Source organism: Pezoporus occidentalis, unplaced genomic scaffold (assembly GCF_034315485.1).
Source record: "Pezoporus occidentalis ecotype Australia unplaced genomic scaffold, CSIRO_AGI_Poc_V1 ctg4, whole genome shotgun sequence".
NCBI lineage: Eukaryota > Metazoa > Chordata > Aves > Psittaciformes > Psittacidae > Pezoporus > Pezoporus occidentalis.
The window spans coordinates 8,153,707-8,179,239 of record NW_026915724.1 but is presented as its reverse complement, the minus strand read 5'-3'; the positions used below and the strand labels follow the sequence as shown (position 1 = coordinate 8,179,239).

The following is a 25,533-nucleotide window of genomic DNA, read 5'->3' as shown; positions in this document are numbered from 1 at the left end:
TGCATAATGGCTCTGGTGGGTCGACGCAGGTCTGGCACTGGGCAGCCAATGCCACTTCAGGCAGTGTGTCTACAGGAGGAACTCTCTTTTTCCTGTGCTGCATCCCAGATTAGGTTGCCCCTGGTATTTCAAGAGCCCTTATACAGATACTGTATACTCTCGCAGCAAATCCAAACACAGTTTAGAAGGGCAAAGCACAGTTGGAGACTGGCTCAGTGCCCAGTCTGCTTTTAACCTCTGCAGGGGCACTTCTCTTTGTCAGCATTGTTGAATGTGGTGTAGATATACAACATTTTCTAGCCAGGAGAGAAAAAAAGAAAATTTCACGATAGAATTTCCTAGTCTTAGTGAATCACCTGTTACAAGTCCTGGCCTGAAAGAAGACATCAGTTTGTATAGGTCCTAAGACACAGGGTCAAGCATATTGTAAACATCCAGGTTAATGAGCTTAGAGGTAAGGCACCCAATGAATACTAATGTAATTTTTAAAGTTACCCATTATCTCCCAACTGAAAATTCACATTCTGTTGCTCTGTATATATATTCTAAAAGCATTATGGTATTCAGAGTATATAATATGAAACAGTAGGTTTTGAATTTTTTGATGTGCTGACCATTAAATGTTGCCTAATGTATGTATGAATTCTATGTGGCTAATTTAGACTTTGAACAATACATTTTTTTCTTATGGGTATTTTTGAGCATTCCTCTAGAATAATCCATTAGACTCATCAAAGAACTATTAGCTATAGATTAAAAGAAATAGTATGTGAAGAGTTTGACAGCTTGATTTTATGTTGTTATTTCTCACTGAATGAAGAAATTGGATCTTTCTCTCCCTAAAATATAACAAAAACAACACAATATTGATCCATTCTTGAAAAGCTGTTGCTCATAGCGTGACGCTCCTTTTGTAACTTGACACAATGTGCATTCCTTTGCAAGTTTCATAAACTTTACCTTTCTAATATTTTATTTATGACCTAGTTAGGAGTTATGTGCATGATCTCTTCTTGGTTGAACTCAGGCGACAACTGAAGTAAAGCAGGGGATTTTTTTTACATGCAACAAACCTGGTATTAATGTTTGGTTCCTTTTAATGAAAGGGACATTTATGAGTGTATGTTCTTTTGATTTTTGACTGAGCTTTAAACAGCTAGACATCAGAAAACTTATTATGCACAGTAAAATTTAATTAGGTGACTGCATAAAAATCAAAGTGCCTTTTTTTTTTTTTTTTTTTGTGGAGAGGAAGCAAGAATCCCCTTTTGGTACTAGAAGCACATATGTAGCTGAATCCTATTTTCATCTCCTCTTCACCAAGAGGTGTTAGCAACAGATGTGTATAATCTTCTACCAGGGGTGATGGGGCAGGGATATTAGCAGGAATATATTCCTTATGTCCTGCATGGTGCCTTCTTCTTTATTTAGCAAACATGCATGAGGTCTGATATTTCAGAAGATAGCCTTTAACTTTGTACATATCAGTTTGAATTGCTGTATTTGGTCTCCAGAGATACCAAGCACCTATTCCTTCATGATCACAGTTTGACTTGCCTATGCTAAGTACCTCTTGAAAGTATGCACAAAGGCTTTACATTTAGGCATAATTAACCATTTCCATGAAAAATACAGGCCTTTTTCAGTACCTGACTTCATATTTGCAAAAAAAAATATGTACAAAATGTAGCTATTTATAAAAATGTTCTTATTTCTATATCATATATGGTAACTGTTGGGATAGGTAATATGTAAAAAAGCCTGATGTGTTCTGGTTGGACTGCTCCAACTACAGCTGTTCATTTCAGAAACTGGTTTTATTTTGTGGTAGATTAGGCAAAACTGAATTCAACTAAATATTCGGGGACATCTGATCATCATTAACTCTGAGAATGTGAGGTTACCTGCAATTTTTTGTTGATCATAATTATTGCAAAACCCTTTAAAATAAATAGATAAATAGAACAAGAACACAGCTATGCAAGTGGACAAAAGGAGGGTTCCATAGTGGAAAATACCAGGTACACTTTCTGAGTGAGATAAGAATGTGGCACATCCAGATGTGAGTGTTTCACATATAGCATCAAACCTTTCAAGTCACTTCTTGGTGGCAGTACCAAGCCAGAAGAGTTTCTCCATGATTCATGCAGGCATAGTTCAGTGATTACTTGAGTTTCATTCTCTTAAAAATTTCCGTTTAGTGTTTGCAGCTTTGTAACTGTCTTGAGTTTTTTGGGTTTGGTTTTTTTTTGTTTCCCTCCATTATGGTCTTTTTTTTTTTTTTTTTTCTTCAAAAAAGCAGTGAGATTAATATTTTTACAAAGAAAGATGTTTGGGAGGTGTTTAACACAATTTCCAGTTTTTGTTTTCAGCCACAGGAAACATTGTCAGTAAGCTGTTATACGTCATGCAGCTTGTGGTTCCAACCACCTGCTGTATTTCATGCATTGTGTGCTCCTCAGCCGAGCATGGGCTGCAGCTTTGAGCTCCATCTCCGTTCAGTAAGAGGCTATCCAGCTTGGGCACACAGCATTCCTCTCTGTGTGGCTGCACGTGTTAGCGTGTGGTATCCTAATTAAGATCTGTTGTCATACAGGTAGTTCAAATAAAGTTGTGTGTGTGGTTTTTACTTTTCTTGTTGTGGTATTTCTATGGTTTTAATGTTCAAGGTCAAGACTTCACTGAACCTGGATAAAGGCAAAAAGCAAAACAGCTATGGAAAGTATATTTAGGTATAAATATTTTAGTGTTTCTTAAGGAGAGTAGACTGCAAGATGCTTTTAGTTGGCATGATGTTGCCCTCTTGAAACTTGTTTTATAATAATTTCATTCCAGTTGTATTTTTTTTTTTTCAATTTCCATCATCGAACAGGCTTTCTTTTAATTATTCTTCATTAAGATTCAGATCTCTTGAGACTAAACAGAGATAAGCTTTGGCAATTCTCAGGTTGAGGTTATCTAAGGAAAAGCTCAGGAAGCAATCTCCCTGGTTTTCAGCAAGTAAAAATTTCTGCGAAGAATCAGGTACACTCCCTGAATCCTCACCACAGTGCCTGTATACTTACCGCAGGCATGGGGGCTCATCATGCTCTTCAGTTAAGAGATGCTGAAAAACTATGTTCTTGGCAGTGCCTTTGGGAATTTGTTATATGTCCCTCTGCTGATAGTATCCAGGGCCATATGTCTCTTTCATTCTTCAGATGTATCTCAAATAAGAAATCCAGATGTTAGACTCGTCTCTTTTTCCAATTTAAAATCCTCACTGGACCTTGCTTGTGTGACAGATATGCTGGTCATTCCTTCCCTTGAGATTTTGAAGTTTCGAACATGCAATGTCAGTCACAAGAGTCGGTGTTCTGGGCCCCACAGTATTTTTTGTCATAGCATAGTGCTTTTTATTGTAAGGGTGCTGAACTGACCAGCAGCCAACTAAAGGGACAACTGGTGGGCCAAAGCAGTTTTATGGTCCCACTGATTGGAATTGTACGTGACCTCAGAGGATCGGGTACCTTTAGAGATACCCACAGGAAGAAGTAAAGATGCTAACTAGAAAGAGAAGGAAATCTTTATTTTTTGTATGTTACTCTTGAATTTCAGTGACTTTTAATCCTAATGGTTTCAACTGTGTTTGGAAGATACATATTACTTAATGACCATTCTAAATGTGGCGTGTTACTGGTCTGTCTAGGCACTATGGACAGAAGGGGAGCTACTGTCCTTTCAGCACCCAGCTGACCAAATGATTAAAAAAAAGGGTATCTGAAAATAGTAGAAATCTTTAGAATTTACTTAGCTACGAATTTAATTTTAAGATCCCCAGATCTCCTCATAGTAGCTGTTAAGTTTTTCACTTGACCTTGATTACATCAGCAGATGAAAGAGACTGTTAAAATTAGGATAACAAGCAATTGAGGTATGCCAGCTGCCTGGCCATTGTGGAGTGTTTTTCTAGGCATTCCAGAAGGATCTCTTGGAGACAAATTTGAATGAGGCTGTGGGATTTTATAGAGAAAAAAGCTATAGAGAAACGTCTGTTCAGAGGAAAATGTGATAGTTCACACCCATATAATTAGTTGATTTGGAAAATGTAGAAGAAATTAATATTTTCAACAGTCTGAATCTAGTCCAGAGTTTATCTTATCTTGGTTTGGGAGCTTCCTGTCTAGGTGTCAGGCCTGTTCTGCCCTTGCAACAAAGGAGGTTAAATCTTCTGGCTAAAGCTCAGAAGGTAAAACTGGCTTATGTACATGGCTCAGTTTCATGGTTTTTCGTGATTTCTAGAAGTCTTACATCAGCTTTTGTTGTGCTGATTTAGATCTGAGCTGTTCTAAAGTATTTCTTTTTTTTTCTCTTTTTTTTTTTCCCTCTCTTTTTTTTTTTATTTAAGAGAATTGGAAAGATAAGGACAGTTGTTTTAATGATTCATGATGAATTCAGCTACATCCCATGTACCTGTTTAGTAAAAGCCAGTGACTGATGAGTTCTTTGCATGGATACCATGTCTTTGGCACTCTTATCAGCGTATCTAGTACGGATTTTTAAGAAAAGTATTGTGGGACCACTTATTGTTCCTAGAAGAAAGCTTTGTGGAGACCAGTCTTTCCTGTTGAGGTGATACGAATCTGCTAGCACTGGCCTTGTTATTTAAAGGGGTTAAAAAATACCTGGGAAAGAGTGGCAATGAGAAATAAATGGCATGGTAACTGTGCACAGCTGACAGTGTACGTTGTGGCAGGCATGCTGATGGGACTTCCCTGCTGTACCCTGCCTGTGGAGAGCAGGTCTGTGCATCACCAGGAAGCAGTGAGCTCTCAATAATCATACATGCTTGCAAATGTTTTCAAACTCTACTGTGAGTCCAATGTAAAACTGTATGGCAACATGCCTAGCTGTATTTTCATCTGAATAATACATCTGCAAGGGAAATGAAATCCTGGACCTCCAAGCTCAGAAATAAATCTGAGAAAGAATTACAAAGCACCAAAGAATCAACTATGTGCCCTATCCCTGGCAGTGTTCAGTCCCAGGTTGGAGAGAGCCTTGGGTGACAGGGTCTAGTGTGAGGGGTCCCTGCCCTTGGCAGTGGGGTTGGATCTTAAGGTCCTTTCCAACCCAAACCATTCTGTGATATTAGTTGTCAGTGCTGAGTTCTTTTGCTTTCTTGGAGGCCAGGCATTTGGAGGTATTTTAATCACAAGTAGCTAGGTTCTTCCAAGCCAAGGCTGGCCACATGTTATGCTACAAATTCCCTGGAAGGTGTGGGACAAGCAGAGCCTGTCTCTTTTGTCATCTTCCTTCAACCTCATGGCCACTTGGTGGTGGCCTCTCTGGGTTGCTCTGTCTTGGGGCTGGGCCAGATAGGTAGATAGGTGGAGGAACCAAAAGTTTGTGACAGGGATCTGTCATGGTATATGCAGAGGGGATGAGGCTTTCTAAAGACATTGGGATTATACCAGTGTGAATAATTAGAAGTTGAGAAATGACACCTTTTATACTAAACCAGTATAATTAATTGGGAGGATTTGGTGCATTTAGCTGTCCTGGTACGTCCTCAGTCATACTTTTTTACTGAAATCTATGCTATGTTCTGTATTTTCTCTACTTTTCCCTGCAGTTGAATGTTTATTTTCAAAAATATTAACTGTAATGCACTGGTCCCTCTTACCTCTATTAAGGTTATTGTGTTGATGCTGAAGTTTGTCTGAAATATGTCACTGAAGGGCACTGCATTTAGGTGCACTTCACTGCACTGAAGGGACTAATAAAGCACTACTGGAGCTTTGTAACCAGAAAGGTTTATCCACTTAAAACAGTGCAGTGAACGTGTGGCTCTGCCTTGGGGTGTTCATCTTGCACTTGCAAACTCCAGTGCTGCCTGCCTGCGCATTTGCTTTTCTGCTAGTGTAGGCACCCAAGCTCACACAGATGATTGTCCATGGTAGTGCTTCATGATTGGTCCCCATCTATGTATGAGATGGATAGACTGGAGATTATTGTGCTGTCAGGCTGAAGTAATTAACCTAGTACTCAGTCTGTCTCCATAATACTCTATCAGCCTTATCCATTCAGTTTTGTTACTGCATGCTCCTTTTGCAGACACTAAATTGGATTGCTGGTGGTTTGTTCCATAGCATGAATGCTGAAACTAGTCGTGTGCTTAAAAGCTCCACAGAATGTTTATCCATTCGGGTTTTGTTTGTATATCTTCCTTACTCATTACTGTCCTGGGTCCAGATCTGAGCTCAGTGAAGCCTGTGTTGTTTGCCCCTTCCTGCTGATTCCACAGTTTAATGCATTCCCTGTCGAGAAACCCATGAGAACTGGAGCTGAATGTTTATTGTGGAACCAGAGGATTATGGCAACCCATTGTATGAGAGCTACTCCAACTTCCAATTTTATTACTATGATCTCTTTCTAGCACTTAGAAGATGCAGAAGGCTATACATCTTTTAAAATAGTTTTCACTGCTGTTCACTAAACAAGAACATATTCCAGTGTATAGTTCACACTGACAGTCACATCGTAATTGTGTTGATCCTTTTTGCTCTTTGAAATAACAATCTGAAATAAGTGTTATAAATCTTGAGGAAATTATAGAAAATTCCTAGTCTTGCCAGAATTTTGAAGGGCTTTATTTTTGTTTCTAGCTACTACCTTATGAATAGTTTTAAGCCCATTTGAATTGTTAGTTTTGGAATAAACCATATATATGTGAGGTTGTAAGCCCCATATATATGTGAGGTTTTATGTCTATCTACTTGTATCAATAAAAAAAAAAAAGTATATACATGTTGGTATGGGAAGAAGGAAACTTTTTGGTGTGTGCCCTTACATGATGTCTGTGTTTTGGAGCTCTCTTCAAAGACATTGTGCTGGTGAGTCTTCCTCAGTTTGGCATTTCTACCCTTCCTGCTAAGTGTCTCAGTATCATAGCAGGGTTAGGAAAGCTGCTGCTTCCCTTCCTGCTTCAGTGCCTTCCTGCACATAAAAATGTGCGGAGAAAGGCTGTGTCCTGGAGCAGAGCTGTTTTCCTCCCAGATGAATACACTGTTTTATTTTACCTTTGCTATTGTGTATACAAATACTTAATTGCAGGAATATAATCTCAAAAATTTTATGTGCTGTTGTCAGCCTATTGTATTTTGAAGATTTTTACAACTATTTTTAGCAGGTGCCACAAAATACGAATGTTTGGATTTTTTATATGCATCAATATTAATAACTTTTTTGAATACCAAGAAATTACCTAATAATTTTGGAGAGAAAAAGAAGATATTGCATATGAAATTAAAGATGTATTGATTGGCTAGGCAGAACTAGTGTTTTGTAAATACACTACTGCCATAGTTTAAAAAAGCATTCTTTAAGTGCTTTAGAAAAGGGAAAGAGGCAAATAGAAAAAAAAAGGCAAAATTAATAGCTTTTTAGTAGTTTTGTGCCAGCAGTTGAACATTCTAATTCTTCCATGAATAAGCACTTCAAATAGGTGTTGAAAAAAATAACTAATTCCTACAAGGCATAAAAATTCCATGGTAATTTTTGGCAGAGTTGTTAGTTTGTAAAATACGCTGTCGGCTCTCTCTAGTTCCCATCAGGGAGGTGTGTGGGGTCTTAAGCATACAAACTTTTTGCTCTTTGACCTTAACTCTGAATATGGGAGGTCACTTAAAAACAGTTCATCACTGCAGATTCCATGTTTTCATGTCAAAATCAACTAGCAGCTGCCCTGAAATAACACTAACATTTACATGTTGATATTTTCCTTCAGTTACTTGCAAAATAGCTGAAGCAGATTCCACACCCTGCTAAAGCTGTATCATGGAAATAGTGCTGGGATTTTTTTTTACATTATTAGCTCTTCTTCATCTGGACATAGCTAAAACCAAAGCAAAAGGGATTGTTTATCTGCAACAGGAACTTAAAATGCACAATCTTATGTTGTCCTTCAGCAGTCAATTAAAAAAATTCATGTTGTAATTTGGCCCTGTTTGCATTTATACATTGATCCACAGCATGGCTGCATCTCGTCTCGCACCTCCAGATACTGCAGCATATGTGAGCTTGTGTTCTGGGGCTTCCCAAATGACTTTTTAATTAGTTGTTATTATTACACAGCCCATAGCTTTTCCAGTGCACAGCCATGTTGGTTTCGTCACTTATCTCATCCTTCATGTGAAATAGTTCTGGTTGCTCTTGTGGCTGCCTTGCGTTTCTTTTCCTCCCTTTCCGTGGCATGGACTAGCCTTGGTGTGTGGTTTCCTTGACCTCCAACATCACAGCAGCACTGACGTGTAGGCACCTGCTGCATTACCACTCTGTTGGGTGTTTTTTTAATAGCTTTTTTCATATTTTGTTTTCCTCTTTTTCTCAGAATCCCCTGGAGCATTACATCCCCTCATGAGAGCGTGGGCAGGAGTTTGGCATTGTACTTTTACAGGTACCTTTTCGAATTGAAATGCACGTTTTTCCTGGGGTTTGGTAAAGGAGAGCAATTCCAGAAGAACTTTATCGTGTCCTTTTCTGCTGTCCTGGTAGTGAATTTCTCTTGCTTGACCTTTCTTAATAGATCGGGTGGCAGATTCATTAGTTGTAAATATATACTTCGGTACTGTTTAAGAAAGATTGAGGTTTGCTTTTGCTGGCCTCTATCATGCAACGATCTGTGTGTCAACATGGCAGAATCCATTTTGGAAATAGTCCAGCAGTTCCAGGGTTTTTCCCATCCTTTATTCCCAACCTGCTCTTTGGTTACAGTCTCTCCATTCAGGATTGTGTTAGCTTTTTGCAATGGAGACCTTCAGTGCAAGTAAGCATTTCTAGCCTTAGTCCTCCAGAGCTTTCTGTTATTGCCCTGGTTATTACTAATATGCTTAAAAGCAGAAGAAAGCTTAAACATTTCACAGTACTCTGAGCCTGATTTCAAGGTCTGAGCAGGAGATGAACATTAAAGTTTAAAATCTTCTATTCATCATTAAAGCTCCTAAACAAAAGGGGGAAATCCAGTTTGGGGAATAATGGAAAAAATGTTATATATCAAGTAACTTCATTGTTGGTGAATACAAGGAAACCAGCGGAAACCTGAGGGGACAGGAGCTGTATGTGTGGCACTTCATACCAGTGATTATACAATTCTTGAAAGACTTGTAAGAAAGAAAATGAGTGATCAATATCTGATGTGTATTATTGAATCACCAACATGCTTCACTAATACTTAGCTTTAATTCTGCTCAGTAGAAGGTGTTTCATGTTTGTCTGTTTCCAATCACCATATTTGGCTCTAGAATATAAATTTGCATTGTGTGGGGTCTTAAATTAACAGTTATCACTGCTGTTTTATTTCAAGACAAAAATATTAAGTCTGAGAGTACACATGGCTAATTTCAGGGTAAAAATCTGTTCCCAGAATGTAGAAATCATTTCAGAAGCCATTTTTGTCAGCTGAGGAAATTGAGAACTTGAAATTCCAAATACATTGCAGTATGAAATTAAAAGCAGCAAAACTGTCTTAGCTGTGCCAAAGACTGACATCAGGAACATTAAAAGCCTTGTAAGGGATCTGTGTTAGTTTTTGTGGTCACAAGTTAACCTACACTAATTCCACAGTCACACTGCATATTTTCACCTTCCTAATGTCATGTTGCATGGGATTTATTTCTGCTCTCTTAGTGAATGGCTTCGATCTTTGGTGTTCATACAGATGTTTCAGGAGGTCTTTTGTTGTTGGAGATAAATTGACTATTTTGTAAATGAGGAAGATCAGATCTGTGATTTGTGATGAAAGCAGCATTTGGTCCTGGCTATGGTGATGCAGCCAGCCCTCCCTGGTTATTAGCTTTTAGAGAATGTCTTGAAACCAGTCCTGATCAGTAATGAGCTGGTGCTAGTGAGTGAGGGACATATACTGCACTGGAGGGACTCGGTTGCCCAGCAGTGACAGGCTGTCCTGGGTTCAGCAGTAGCAGTCATTTTTCCCCTTCTTGGTAGCTGGTGCAGTGCAGTGTTTTGACTTTCAGCTCGGGAACAGAGCTGATAACAAGGATATTTTGGTTTGGCCAAGGACTTTGTGAGCCTCATGCTCTGCCAGGGGGGAGGGGAAGCCAGGAGGAAGCAGAGACAGGACACCTGACCCAAACTGACCAAAGAGGTATTCCATACCACAGCACGTCATGCCCAGGATGTAACTGGGAGTTAGCCCGAAGGGCTGGGGGTCTGCAGGGTTGGAGGAGGTATCGGTCAGAGCTTGGTCGGGCTGGGGGGGGCGAGTTATCGGTTGGCTGGTGGTGAGATGATGTATTCTCTTCCCTTGTTATTTCCTTTATCATTATTATCATTGGTGGTAGCAGTAGTGATTTGTGTTATACCTTAGTTACTAAACTGTTCTTATCTCAACCCGTGGGAGTTGCATTCTTTTTGATTCTCCTCTCCGTCCCTCCGGGAGCAGGGGGAGGGCAAGAAAGGGGGGGGAAGTGAGCGAACGAATTGCCTGACTGGGTTTAAACCACGACACAGGCATGGTGTGTTGGCAGGACTGCTGGACAGGAGAGGTTACCTTTTTGCAGCGGGCATGGGCAGATGAAGAAATGGACACCACATGTCCTCACTTGAGGCTTGGCACCTTGGTTGCTGCATCCCGTGATCTGTCTGGCTTAAGCAGCTTGGCCCTGTGATGTTCATGTTCTCTAGATCCACCTACTTAAGAAGTTTATTGATATTCATCTCTAAAGAAGTAACGGTTTATAGGAGTGAAGCAGGAGATACCTCTATCCAATTTCTGGGTTTGGAAGAAATCTTCTATGTTACTTTGGGCATTCATACTCAATTCTACATTTAATTCCCTGTTGGAGATTTTCTGTTGTTTACATGAGGGGACCTATTAATGTGACTGCATATCACAGATCTGAGAGAGGCACAGATACATACCAGTGGTTAGTAGTCTGGTACTATAATGGGGGTAGGAATAGAGAAATTAAGCAGTTTTTCTAAGTAAGGCACTTGTGAAGTAGGACAGAGTCGAGAGCATCCCGAGTTCAGGACTTTGTGGGGACAAGCCTATTGCATGTTTCAGCACGCAAAGAGCACATGAAAGGGAGCTGAAGCAATGCCAAAAGGAAGAACTGTTTTTTTTTGGAGGAGTCTACAGCAAACCTTAGTACTTGTTTGATTGACTGGCTGGTGTTTCTGGTTGACTGGATTTCCCCCACTGTTTGTTTTCCTCTTGAAAACGTATGGGGCTCCAAGGCTAGTACCTTCTGTAATCTCTTCCTGCCAACCACCCCAGTGCCAGCTCCTCTGCCTCCAGCCTGCTAGGCTCAGTGGACAGTCTGCCCTGGGCATGGAGGCTGAAGGAGGGAGGAGGGGAGGTATCTCTCACCTGCAACCCAAAAGTGGCCTGGGTTGGAGGGAGCTTTGCTTCAGGAGGAGCCTCACTGAGTCATACCTTTCTCCACTGCAGCTTTTTTCTGTTCCCTCTGCTGGACAAGGGATGAGGAGGAGCACTTGAAGTGCCTCTTCATTTTTCCTCTAATCACTCTTTGTCCTTGTAATCTGTTTCTGCTTCACAACCCATTTTTGGTGCCCCTGTCTTTATTCCCAGCAACTTTTCCTCTCCACTCTTTTCCTGATAATTGCGTTTCTCCTGTATCTCTGTGTCTTGCCATTTCTTGCTCTTGTGTCTGCCGCCACACTTCCAGGTTTGTTTGGTTTGATTTTTTTTATTTCCTTGGAGCTGGGATGCCTCAACCCTCCCTGCTCTGCCTTCCTCTCCACTTGATTAAATGCACTGGTCATGACTCAATACAGCTTTTGTTTTCTGTAAGGTAGTGAGGGTTTTATGGTTTCTTAAAAGTTGTGGCCAGGAAGAATCTCCATTGTCATAACAACTTCATCAGGGCCCTCAGATACGAGAAAGCCATTCAGTGTGCAGACTCTTGACAGTCTGATTTCTTAAAAGCTGCTTTCTAAGAACATTTAGTAGTCATTACATTAAATAATGGTAATACAAAAACATACTTTGAGCATCAAACCTGGATATTAAACAAAAGTTTGGATGCTCATTAACAAGTATCTAACTAGATATTTATATACAGTCAAATAGGATGTGAACAGTTTGTCAAAGATCCATAGTTTTAATGTGTGGACTTTGGGGGGCGTATATTTCCAATGCAGCGATTAAGAAGAAAATGTGTATTCTAAGAGCTAGCAACTTAACAACTCTAGTCAATAAATCTGGTATAGTCTAAGGGGTTACATACACAAAGCTGTAATCATGCCATGCACATACAGCCTAGTGCTTAGATTATATAGCTGTATATTGCATTGTGTTCTGGTGCCAAAACTAGTATTTTAAACTCTATCCTTAAAGAAATCTTAAGTATACAGATGTGTCTTCAAGACATAGTGTTACACACTCCTTTCGTTTTCTTACTTGACTTCTAACACCATGTGTGTATTTAGACTTGAGGCTGGAGAAAAGAGGAATAAACTGTCCAGTGCTATGGGAAAATATGCTCTTATCTAGAGAAAAACATAGCTGTACCAGTCAAAAGATATCATTTGTGGAATTGCTCTGAAGGTTGCAGTGCCCTGGAAGGCTGCTGTAAATCATGTGTGGTTTGTTTTTGTTCAGGTCTTTCTATTACTAATTCTTTGAAAAAGACCTGATTTGTTTTTTACATAGTCAAAACTTTTAAAGTGCATTTATTTAAGAAAAAATAAATGGGCAATATTTCATGTATGTAAAAAGTAAAAATTTCAGTGTTTGGAAGTGGTTAACTCAGAGCAGTTATGATGTAGAAATTATTTTAGAATAGCCATTCTGACCTTACCGCAGTAATATCTCATGTTACAGAACAGGCTGTTTAATACAAAGAGTTTTGACAGACAACACCCCACAGCTAATCAGAAGAGTGGCTCAAAGTCCTCCTTTGTCAGAATTAGGCCATTCTATTGTACTTCACTGGCTGAACATTATCATTTTTCTAATGGTACTGCTTTTAGCATACTGGATTTTTCATTGTGCCTACTGTACTGCCTGTTAAAGGTGGTCTGGTAGGTTCTTAATAGCAGTAAGAGAAGTTCACTGACTATATTTTAATACTTATTTCTAAAGATAAAACAATTGTGTCCATATATAGAGTTTATTGGAAATACTTTCCCATATAACAAGATAAGAGCAAGCTGTAAAAATAGGAGAGATATTAAGTTTTAAATCCATATATAATCTACATGACTTCCTGTTTTCGTGCTTGTAAAAATCTGGTACATGTAAGAAATATTCCATAGACTTTTGCACTATTTCTTTCAAATATATTTGCACAACAGGTGAGGAACTCCAGAAAGATGCTATTAAGCTTTTTTTTGAAACTTAGAAAATAACTGTTTTTTAAAGTTTCTCTTACTGATTATATCTCTGGCTAAAGGAAAGATAATTTTAAGTATGTTATTTTTTCCACTTATAATAGTTCTTTATGGTTTCTGGTTTTCTCACAACATAGACTTGGGGGGGGGGTGTCTCTTTTCTGGGCTATATTTGTTTACTTTTGGTCTTTGTGTACTTGTAGAGTTCTGGAGTTTTGATGGTCTAGTAACTGCAGGGGAATGTCTAACTGCAACTGTTTTCATTGTTTGTTTTTATTCCTCAAATATAATCTGTTTAGAGTTATGTTACTATATTTCTTTAATGCATTTTTCATTGTAAACAGTTTTAGAACACTTTTCTCAATAAATCAGAGTCTGAACATGGCAACTCATGATTTTCAGGGCTTTTGGCCTCTTACAAGATCCTGCTAAATTTTTTTCTTTCCCACAAAAATGACCTGGCAGTGGCAGCAGGTCCAGTTATGTCCGTAAAATCAGAGATTGCTGCACTCTTTTGAGAATGGGAGGCTGGATCAAATCCCCAGTCCCCGAACAGGGGAAAATTTCCCACCTCCTGAGGAAGAACCCCGTTGGCAGAGTATTGAGTGGGTTTTCCTATTTCAGCTGAAATGTCCTACTTGCTAGAAAGTGCTTAATTGCACTGGGGCAGAGTGAGTACCCAGTTTCTTCCCCAGTTACCCTGAGTGGGCTTCCTTTGAAAAGAAATGCTGGGGAAGGATGCTCAAAGCCTGATACTTTGAGCATCTCCCCAGGAGGGATGCTTCAGTCTGCACTCCAAAGGGGAGAAAAGGTGTTTTCTTTGCACCCTCATCATCCCTGACTGCATTTTTAGGGATGGCATGTACCTACCTACCTGCTGCATAAAGTGTTGTGAATGAGCAAGATGGGCAAGGAATTCCCTGGTTCCTGTACAGCTTGGGAAATGGCCATCAGGCTTAGTTAGTTGTGTGTGTGCCTGTTAGTAGGAAGAGGTCTGCAAGAGGCCTCTCCCCCTGAATATCTCTCGTGTCCCAAAACTTTATGAACACTGCAGTTAATTAAATGGTGAACATAGAGACTCTTTCACTACAGAACTTGCTATTTAGGTTTGTGTGGTTTTCAGTGTTAGTTTCGAGTGCTTGGCTTGAAGGTGCTTTTATAGGTTTGCATGAAGCAAGATGTCAAATCTCAGAAGGATGTCATGTCACCTTGCTGCAGTAGCTATAAAGGTGGTGAACCTACTGATGTCACTTGGTTATAGGTCCTCAAGTCTCTGAATACAAGGCTGTATTAGTAGACACACTACACATTTAATACAAACTTTCATATTGAAAAGCTATACTTTTAACTTTATCAGTTTAAATCTGGCTTGAATTCTTAGTTTTTCCAAGCTTGCATGCAGAAGAAGTTGTTCTAAGCCAAGTTGGGTTAGTCTTAACATACACTAGGGCTCACTCCAAGTCTGATCCTGTAGTTGCACTGGTGATGACAAATATGCTGCATTAGGGTGCTTTAACATTTGTACAAGTTTCAGACATTTAAAGGATTTAGGACTATGTTTAATTTATCTGAGTGTGTCAGATGGCCCAGAACTGGCATGTGGAAAATGCTGCCATCAAATTGTATGTTCCAAAGTGGAAAGGTTTCTGGTGAGGGATGCTGCAAAAGTTAGAGCTTTTTCCCAGCTGTCTAATTACTGATTATGCTTGTGCTTCTGTTGTTCTCTGCAGGGCAGAGGATCAGACTTTGCTGCGTGGTCAGAGGCCATGTGGATGTCTGATGTATGGAGCCTGCAAATCCTGTTAGTGAGGCATCATATCTCTGTGGTAACACTAGAAGGAGGGTGCTTTGCAGGTCTGTCCACATTTTTGCAGACAGATTTTTATTTCCTTCTTCACTAGTGCATATGATTTTCACTGAGCCTACTGCCGCAAAGATTTGAGTAGTTTAAAATACATCTCACTCTTAAGACAGACTTCTTAAAAATTGCCACAGATTTGAGATGTGAGCTAAGATTAATAATGTTCCGCTTAAAACTTTTTTGCCGAGCTTCGTTATTAAAACATTTTGTGGCTCTGCCTTCCTCTGTTCTCTGGAATCTAAGCATGGCTGTGAAAGACAGGAGCAAGTAGATGAGGTACTGGCTTTTCCTATCGGTAGAGAAGAAGGGAAAAACAGAATCCAGGTAGCAGTGCCCCTTCCACCGGAGCAGAGCAGTACAAAAACAGGGTGGTGCAGTGGGGAAGTGGTTTGAGGAGGAGGAGGTGAAGGAGCAGAGAAATAAGAATCCCTCTTTTTCCAGATAACATGAACAAAACAGCTAGAATGATGTGCAGCAGGGACCAGTCTCAGAGTCTGATGAACTTCTGAAATGTGATGGAGCACCAGGGCCAAGTGTCCTGTGTTGAAGAAGGGGGCTGTGTTAATTTCTAAAAGGGCAGAAAGGATCCTGGGAAAATAATGTAGGCCCAGGAGATCACAGGATAAATTAGGAATTGTGACCTTGTTGTAGCGAGGAGGCTATAAATTTAAACATGATGCCTACAGAGAAATGCAGAATTAAAAGGATAAAAGTTGTTTGGACTTGGAGCCATTGGTACTGACTGATGAATGAGCCCTAAAGGTGTTTTCTGAAGCTTCCCAAGCTTTAGGAACTACCTAAACCTAGTTCAGTTTCCTAAGCTAGAAGTATTCACATAAAGTTTAGAGCTACACATGTAACAAAAAGTTACATTTCTTCTTATACTTTTGTAGGCCCTTCCTGATTTTTTTTTGTTTAAATGAGAGACTAAAATTATTCCAAAGAGTTCAGTACAGTGTAAGCAACACAGAGGTCCAAAGTAAACAGAATTGATTTCCATTATAGCTTTTACAAACGCAGCATGTAATATCACTCTAATAAGATGACTTACATTTTTTATGTACTATCTAGTTGTGATGAAGTTTCATTTCTGAGCTTTCTTGTGAATTTGGGCAGCTGTCTGCGCCTTTCGAAAGAAACCAGTTTTCATGTTTGGGAGGCGTCTGTAAGGCAGTATTTACCCAGAAGCAAGGATTGCTGAGAGTGGATTATTGCTACTTGGTAGGAAATGTAGCTGTGCTGGATTTCAGAACTAAAAAGGAGTAAAATACTTCCTGAAGATTTTTCTTTCAGAGAGGCATCTCCATCCAGCTCCCAGTGAGCACTAAGCATACATTATGGGGCAGTATGTAAGTATAGCTAAGTTGCTTTCCTGCTTTCCAGGCATTTGTACCTCCATGGATTTTTCCAGAAGCTATTTTTCTGTAAGCGTTAGCATTTCTAGTTATGGCAGCATCCTGCATTAAACCTCATAATTTTAAGTGTACACTGAAAAGAGTGTTAAGTGGTGGCAGTGCTTTGCTTATGGAGAGTTTTATCTTAGAAGACTTTGAGGGTGATGTAAGAGCAAAGAAGAATTAGCATAAATATATCAGCCTATTGTACATTCATCTACGCAAGTTAATACAAAGTTAATGCTAGCAGTAATTTGGGGTTTTTGGTTGGAAATGGTACATCAACAGTGAAAAGTGGCTGTCTTTGACAAAGTTGTTACCTTCCCACTTGGTGGAGGTTCCCATGTCTGTATAATTCGGCCACTCTTGATTTTAGGTCACATTTTTTGTGTCCTTTTGAAGGCTCAAACATCTATTTGAAGAGATATTGCTCTTCACTTACTGTTCACTGTTTCATGTTTTAGGGGGGTGAAGAGTTAAAAATCAGCCATTTCAGTAATACTTTCAGTCATGGTAGATCTGAAAGATTATTCCATCTCCTCATTTTGTATCTTGACGAGTTAATATTATGTGAGACCAAATCTATAGCCTTACACATGTTTATCTAAAATTGGTTTCAGAAGTGAAATACTGCTGCCATTCTGGATGTGGATTATCTTATGTCAATTTAAGCCTAGTTTATTTAGGCTTATCCTGTATTTTTAAACTTAGTAACATAAATATATAAGGTTTAGAGTGACAGTTATCCACAGAAGAACTTGTATCAGTTTTAGACGTACACAGTAGTGTAACTTAGACCTGTAGCAAGCCATCCTCAGTGAAACCCTCATTTATAGGCTTAGGAGGGACTGTTAACTAAGCAGCATTTCCATTATGGGACCTCCAGCTCTAAAGTGTACCTAGTCATTACCAGAGCCAGATATTTTCCATCTGTTTCCTATGTTCCTATGCAGATTTTGTTTTGTGATCTCTTTGAGTCGTCTTGTGATCACTTGTTAATTACTCATGCTGGAATTTATGTGATGTTTATGGTGCATCTTGAGGTAGCGGTAGCTACATTTTATCACCTGAAAAAGAAAATTGACAAAGGCCTTTAAATATACAGGAAAGTAGAGTAAAGGCTGTCAGCCTTTGTTATATTTATCCAAGAGGGATGAATTAAGACCGTGAGTTTCATTTTAGCTTTTTTGGGGTGAAGCTGAGTCCTCGCCAAAGTCAAGAGCAGAAATTTCACTGATTTCGTTTGGGCCACATTTTCACTGTTGTTTTTTACTGCTTTGTTTCAATTTGAATACTGTTAAAATATGGAGTGCTCTTCTGTGGGTGCTTTTAGGCAACGACTGTCTGAAACTTGGCCGGTGTGTAGGAGCTACAGGGCAACACAGAGACAGGAAGGAAAGTGCAATATTTGCTGCCAGCGACATTCAGTCTGTGTTTAGAATGCAGCTTTAGGTATGAAATCAAAAATAAACTTCAGTGTTGTACCATAACCTTGTGTTAATAATAGCCCTAGCGATAAGTATTTGCCAGAATGGGGCCAAGTCATACATTTCGTTTAAATTTAAAAAAAAAAAAGCATATTTAGACTATAAGTTTCTGCACAGTGTATGTTCTCCTACTGTCTTGGCTTTAAATCTAGGAAAGAATATTTTATAAAGGATTTATTTGTAGTTAATGTTAGCTGCATAGCTATTGCTGCTCTAGGCTATGTTGTGTTCCCCTAAATCCTGCAGATAGTGCATGTGTTATTTAACTATGAATATCTGACAAACATATTACAGATCTAAGAGTGATCAGAGCATGATGCCTAGATTTAATAAATGCTTTGGATCTCTGCCTCTGTCACAAAGGAATCCTCAATCTAAGTATCTGGCTGAAAAATATAGTTTAAAAAGCCCAAAACCCATCTCCCCTTTGTATGTTTTATATTCTGCTCAGCAGGTCTGCAACAGGCACAGAAAGTTAGAGGAACTCAGTTAGTAAGAACTTTAAGAAAGGTTTTATTAATGCATGCATAGTATTAAAATGAACTACGTTTGAACATGTGCATAAGCTTTTAGCTTTGTTTTTCTTTAAATAATCAAATCTGCCAATTGTTTTACAGAAGAGTAAAAATGGAGATCCGGAGTGAATCCTGACAAACATTTTCATCCATGAGAAAATTACACCTACAGAGTAGATCTTTGGATGTAAACAGAGTAAAAAGAACATTTCTTAGGCCTCTAAGTATATTTCACACATTTTCTGCAAGTGGATGAAGAAAACCTATTTGCCCTTAAATTGCAGCACTGCAAAACTGGTATCAGAGCTGTACACAACAGGAAATTCAGATGCCTAAGCCCTGAGTTTCTTTAAAGTATAAGGCAGAAGAAAGCCATTTCTATACCCCTGTTGCTTCAATGATGATTTTCACAACTGGAAACTAAGTGGCACTGTTTTGTCTTCCTGAGCATAAACTGTGCTGCTACTCAGCCTTTTTCATTACCAGTGAAATTAATAAGGAGCAAGGCTCTCTAGTGTTGCTGCAGTGTTTCAGGTACTCATGGACAGCAGAGAGAGTTGTTGGAATTGTGCTCACTTTCCCAGCTAGCAGCAGAATTAGCTGCAGCCTTCACCAGAGCAGGCAGGCAGAAGTTGTTTCATTAGCACTTTACATTCATCCACCTCTCCTTCATACCACTTTCTTTTCTAACAGTGTCTGGTTAATAATTTTTAGCCCTCTGAGATGAGAGTACTGAATAAAATTTCCCTTGATACTCAAATGCAGCATCCCAGTGAAATGGAGCAAGTTAAACAACACACAAAAATATAGCCAATCCTTTTTTAGTTGCGTGTACCTCAGTTTATACCAGCAGTCCCACAGGTACAAAGCCTCCATGTCTGGCTACTTAACCACCTGGCCATTATTCCTCTGGTTCCCTGTGCTGCCTGAAGTGGACATTTCTGCCCCAGCTCCTCAGCAGGTCTTTGCTTTTCTCTCTAGGCATGCCTGAGGCTCACTGCCAGTCACACCATATTTCCATTGTCTTGAGGCACTTGGCCCCTAAGTGCTTGCAAACGAACACTCTCAGTCAAATGAACATGCATGCACAGTGGGATTGTTTTTTCCTCCTTTTTTTCCTTATAATTATGTTGTTGAAGCCAACATAGGTGCTTAGCCTCCTAAACAAGTCTTGCTGGCATTCACCAGGGCTGTCCTGAGTGAGGAAGTTGTTAAGTGCTGGAGAAGGACTTCCAAAAGCAGCCTTGAGTCATGCTCACTGGGTGGAGAATGGAGTTGGCAGCTGTCATCTGGGGCAGGACCATGGTGGCCTTTAATGACAGTGGCCAAGGGGGAAATGGAGGATTGTGGTCTCACTTATTCATGTGGCATTAATTTATTGGGTGACAGTATTTAAGTACAGAGAATTGGGGTTTTGGTTGTTTGGAGGGGGTTCTTCCTGCTGATGAGACCCCCAAATCTTACATAGGTTTAATTTTTCCACTCAAGTATCAAATATATACACACAATGTAAAAACAGAACATTTAGCCATCAGGCTTTGAGCTGGCAAAGTGGAAAGATTTGATTGTCTGTACAGAAGATAAATGTATGTGTGCAGATGCCTGTTGGGATTGCCTTCAGTGCTTTTGGAAATTTGATACCTAATTTCCAAACAGTACCAATAAATATGTCAATTCAGATGAGGAAAGTGAGCTTTTTCTTTTTCAGAAAGACTTAGTTAAAATTCAGGAAGTCAGACTGCTGAGGAGTTAGCACTAGGATTTATAAAATAACATTGAAAGGGAAGCTTAATTAACATTTCACTACCCTTTCAATTGCCTGAATGTGTGTCTGGTTTATCACCCACCTAAATATGTTAGTTTGTATTTGAGGAAGGCTTGTGACAGTGAGCTTTCAGGAGAAAACTCAGCTTTTTCCTATAATCTCATTACAGCACTTACATATTTTATTTGCTTGCTTTGACCTTGGACGATTTAGATGTACATACTATGTGTTTCTGGGAATCAATACTTGCAGTTGCTTTCTTTTTACTGTTAATGTCTCTTTAGCTGGAATTCCTTTATTTTCGTTGTTTTTTTTTTTTTGTTTTATTTATGTAAACAATGTACTGATGGCACACCCTGTATTAGTAAGTTGGGTATTGATGGATGAGCACAGGATGTCATCCCTGGGTAGGATGCTGTTCTGCATTCCTTAGGATGAGTGAAGAAGTAGCAGCTGCTTTTCTTTTTTTTCCCTGAAGAGCACAGTGATAACAGAAATGGGATATTAAAAAGGGCAACGTAGATTAATGGCATAGTAATAAAATAAATGAGACCCATTAGCGAAATCCCTGCTTGAAAAGTAGTTTCCATGATAAGTGCCCTTCAGTGACTCATGTGGGAAAGATTGTTACAACACTTGTAACATCGTCCATGGTGTTGGGTTTTAGACTGTTGTGACAATCCTAAATGATAGAAATCTTAAAATAATTTAGATGAACATAAACTTCCTTTGCAGTTGGTTCTTGGTAGAAATCTCAGATGATTATTTTTAAATGTGGATTTCTTTCAGACCCAGTCAGAATGTTTTTGTGTGCTCCCTAACCCTTTCATCAAAAAACAAAGCCTTTTTTTGTTGTTCTGCTGCGCCTGTAAGGTGAGCACAAGAACTTGGAAAGCTTTATTTTTACTGCTGGAGCACTGGTGCTTTGGGGATTAATGTTCACGCAGGACTTTCACGCAGGACTTTGAACTGGAATTGGTGGCTTTAGTAAGATCTCCTACTTTTTAATTGTCGATTTTATATTAGATTAACAAGGAAGGCTGTGCATTGCACTGAAAATGTTATATGGCTCTGTGTGCTCTCTGCTTTTTAGACCAGACAGCCTTCTGCAGCATTTAATAAAAAAGGAAAATACATTTCTTAGATTTATGTTGCTTATAAGGAGAAAAATGTTTGGTGATTAGATATAAAATATGCACACGAATCAACTAATCAAAGCAAAGATATTAGCTTGAAAGTGCTCTTTCATTGATCTTCAGGAGATAATGGGTTTAAGTCTCTGGATTGTCACACTTTGCTTCCCTTTCTCCCCCAGAAATGCACAGCGCTATCATGGTGGGGCTCAATTTTTTAACTGTTTTCTTTTCCAGTGTAATTGTATTAAATAATAAGCGAAACATTTCCTGTGGGATGCACGGGGTGTGGGGTGAGAGGGAGCTCTGAGTGCCCTCTCCCCTGCGTCACTGTCAGCAGCGGCGGCTGCATCCCGTCCGGCAGTGGGAGAGGAGGGCCAGGAGGCGGCTGTTGCTATCGCTCTGATGTCAGGCGCTCTCACTAACGTGTGGTTGGTTATTCTGCATTTCAGATCGCTGCCGGTAGCGGCGTGCAGGGGGAACAGTGAGACTCCCACCTCCTTCAGCGAGAAGAAAGGAGTCAGCGGAGCAGACTAATACGGACTTGTGTCAGGTGGCCTTGCCCTACAAAGGCTGCCTTTAAAAGAGAAACGCAGTGTTATTTAATGAGCTGTGAGATGAGGCGCTGCTGCTAACGCTCAGATCCCAGGATTCATTGGCTATTCATTGTGCTTAATGTACATGTTTCTGCACCGTGCATTTAGGAGATCCCAGAGAAGAATCCAAAACGGCTGCGGGGGAAAGACCACCAAACATGCCTACAGAAACACTACCGACAGGTAGCATGGTGAAGCCGGTCAGCCCTGCCGTGACTTTCACGTCCGCCGTTCCTCTCCGCATCCTGAACAAAGGACCCGACTATTTTCGCAGGCAGGCGGAGCCTAATCCAAAAAGACTGAGTGCAGTGGAGAGGCTGGAAGCCGACAAGGCAAAATATGTCAAGAGCCAGGAGGTCATCAATGCCAAGCAGGAGCCTGTGAAGCCAGCAGTGCTGGCAAAGCCCCCGGTCTGTCCCGCAGCCAAAAGAGCACTGGGGAGCCCCACCTTGAAAGTCTTCAGTAACAATGCAAAGACTGAGAGCGGCGTCCAGAGGGAGAATCTGAAGCTTGAGATTCTGAAGAACATCATCAACAGCTCTGAAGGCTCCAGCTCGGGTTCAGGGCATAAGCACGGTCCCCGAAACTGGCCACCCCACAGAGCTGATTCAACAGAGCTGAACCGACACTCATTCGCTGAATCTTTGAAGGTTTATCCCACGCAGGGCCGTAGCAGCCCGCAGGAGAGCAGCTCCAACGTCAGCAGAAGGCTCCTAGATCAGTCAGCAGAGACTTTCTTGCATGTCTCTCACAGCTCCTCAGACATTAGGAAAGTAACTAGTGCAAAGCCCTTAAAAGCAATACCCTGCAGTAGCTCAGCCCCGCCTTTGCCTCCGAAGCCCAAAATCGCTGCCATTGCCACCCTGAAATCCCCAGAGATTGAGGCAGTCGAGTCTGGATGCGGAATTAGCAGAAGACCCTCCCTACAGCGATCAAAATCAGACTTAAGCGACAGATACTTTCGTGTTGATGCAGATGTTGAACGGTTCTTTAACTACTGCGGACTGGATCCTGAAGAGCTTGAAAACCTCGGAATGGAAAACTTTGCAAGGGCTAACTCTGATATTATATCCCTCAACTTTCGCAGCGCAAGCATGATTAGCTCAGACTGTGAACAGTCTCAGGACAGCAACAGTGACCTTAGAAACGATGACAGTGCCAATGACCGCGTGCCATACGGCATTTCTGCCATTGAAAGGAATGCCAGAATCATCAAGTGGTTGTATAGCATCAAGCAAGCTAGAGAGTCACAGAAAGTGTCCCACGTGTGAGAAAAAAATCCACCGTAGAAAAAGCAAGGACTGTATCTTTGTCTGTGAATATTCAGTTGTGAAGGGTTGTGAAGTCTACTTGAAGTCTTGTACCCTTCTCAAATCTCTTTGTGTTGCTTGTTGTGCAATGTTTCCAAGTTGCATGCCTGTCAACATGTGAGCTGACCTGGCTTCCACTTGAACAGTAACTAACTACAAAGCCTGGCTGAGCATACACATTATCTGCCAAAAGTTTAAGACGAGAATCTAATTAGGGCTTCAGTATAATCAAAGTGTTTACATGGAAAGGTTATATGACTTCTTTGGTATTTATGTGGTTCCTTGTGGATTTTATATATGTCACTTTTTGTCTTAATACAGATATTGTCAACTGATGTTGCTAGTTTCTAAGTTGAAACAGAAACCCTTTGGGGAAAAGAAAAGCAGAACTGGCCAAAATAAGAGGTTTGGGCAGATGACAGTAGGCAAAGCAGCCTTCTCTCTTGTAGAAAGTGCATTATTGGCACATGTAAAACTGTTTCTAAAAGGCAGAGAATGCCAAGTTCTTAAATTATGTATCGTTGCTAAACTGTATATCCCTGCTTGTAGTAAGGGACTGTTCAGTAAAGGTTTCTATTTTCTAGATAAGCTTCCTCAGTTTTACAGCAGAAGTAGTCTAGTGAATCTGTTTGACCTCTCATAAACTAAATGATGCTTGCATTTGGGTTGGTGTAAGCATTGGAATGATTTTGTATTACCCCTGCTGGAAAAGCTTAAAGAAGGTTGGAGTCAACAGATGAAAACAGCAGAGGTGTGGGATTTTGTGGGTTTGATTTCTTTACTTACAGATTCCTGGTCTTAAACTTTTGACAGGAATGATTAGATCCTATAGCTGATATTGAATGCCTTTACTAGTCAAACACATCATGACTACAAACTCCATGCTGTCTTTAAATTTTTTTGTAGAGCTATTCGAACAGTTATTGAACAAAAATGGAAACACACAGCCATATCAATATAGCGCCTCCTATTCAGAAGTAAATACACTCAGTAGCTGAACTATATCTGAAAAGTTGTGATTATGTTGTCTTGCATATGTTATATCTAAGGCTGTGAAAGTTTGTTACAGCTCTAGGAAAGTGTAGAAACATGGCAGTATGTAGCTTTTATTCTTTTCTTTGTTTTTTCCTCCTTATGATGGTTAGTGCTGCAGGTAAACCTGTTACAAATCTTTTGACAATCTGTGTCTTCCCAGTGGTTTAATTAACTGTCATTTCATCTGGCAGTGGTGGTGTGGTAGCAGAGAAGTTGAAAGTACAGTGGTCTGCTTCATTATTATTGTATACATGCTTTGAAGTAAACTGCAGCACTACGTTATACTTCATCAGCTAATAGGAAACTTTTTTTATTGTGTAAATGCTGTAAGACTTTGTATATACTTCAGTTGTTACGAAATCTTTAAAAGGAAGAGTGTTATGCTAATAAATAGCTACTGGTGCAGGTATGGTAGGGGTTTTGTTCTTTTTTTTACCCCTCCCCTTCTTAAAACTATATCAGGAACTCAATTGCAGTGTGTTTTAGTGCTGTAGAAGGTTTGGTTAAATAATAGTTCCAGTAAAAGGTTTCTTTCACTAAAGTGCTTTTCAGAATATAATTTTTTATAAAGTAACTATAGCAGCATGATCTGTCTGAAGAACTAGAAGAGATTTTCAAGACTCCTAAAATGGCTTGCTTCATCCTTACCTAGCAATGTTACTGTTCCCGTTTATAGCATTTGTTCATAATGAATCACCGCAGTCTTCTGAATTATTCTTCAGTAGTGCTTATTTATATATTTGAATATTAAAGATGTTTTACAAAGTCGGGTTCTATTGTTTCTCTGAGAAGCTTGTAGCCCAACTTCTTACTGATAGCCACAGTTAATGCAGCTGAGAATGGAAGCGAAGCCGCACAGTAGGAATTACCCTACTTCAAGTTTCATATAATTGTTTTCCAAATGATTGTTCATGGGGGGAAAAAAAAAGCACACAGTTTCAGGAGGCTGCTCTATGGTTTTTACAGTTGGCTTCACAACCTAAGACTTACAACATTCCTAGTTCAGTCAAAAAAATAACGAGTGATGCATTTCAGCTACAGGCACATTTGTGACATTTTAAGCTCCATGGGTTTCAGTTGG

The 25,533-nt window shown here is 39.9% G+C and overlaps 1 protein-coding gene across 4 annotated transcripts in view; it reads left to right on the top strand.

The window, feature by feature from the left end:
- The window catches only part of FAM110B (family with sequence similarity 110 member B), a 114,778-nt gene extending 89,561 nt beyond the window's left edge, over positions 1 to 25,217 (top strand). For 2 of the 4 annotated variants that reach the window (XM_062633344.1, XM_062633343.1), the window contains 2 exons: positions 8,372 to 8,437; positions 21,964 to 25,217. In XM_062633344.1, the coding sequence (XP_062489328.1) occupies positions 22,266 to 23,378 (1,113 nt within the window). In that variant the 5' untranslated portion in view covers positions 8,372 to 8,437; positions 21,964 to 22,265 and the 3' untranslated portion in view covers positions 23,379 to 25,217. The remainder of the gene's footprint in view (positions 1 to 8,371; positions 8,438 to 21,963) is intronic. The other 2 variants (XM_062633342.1, XM_062633341.1) reach the window with 1 other exon arrangement.
- Positions 25,218 to 25,533: the final 316 nt, after the last annotated feature.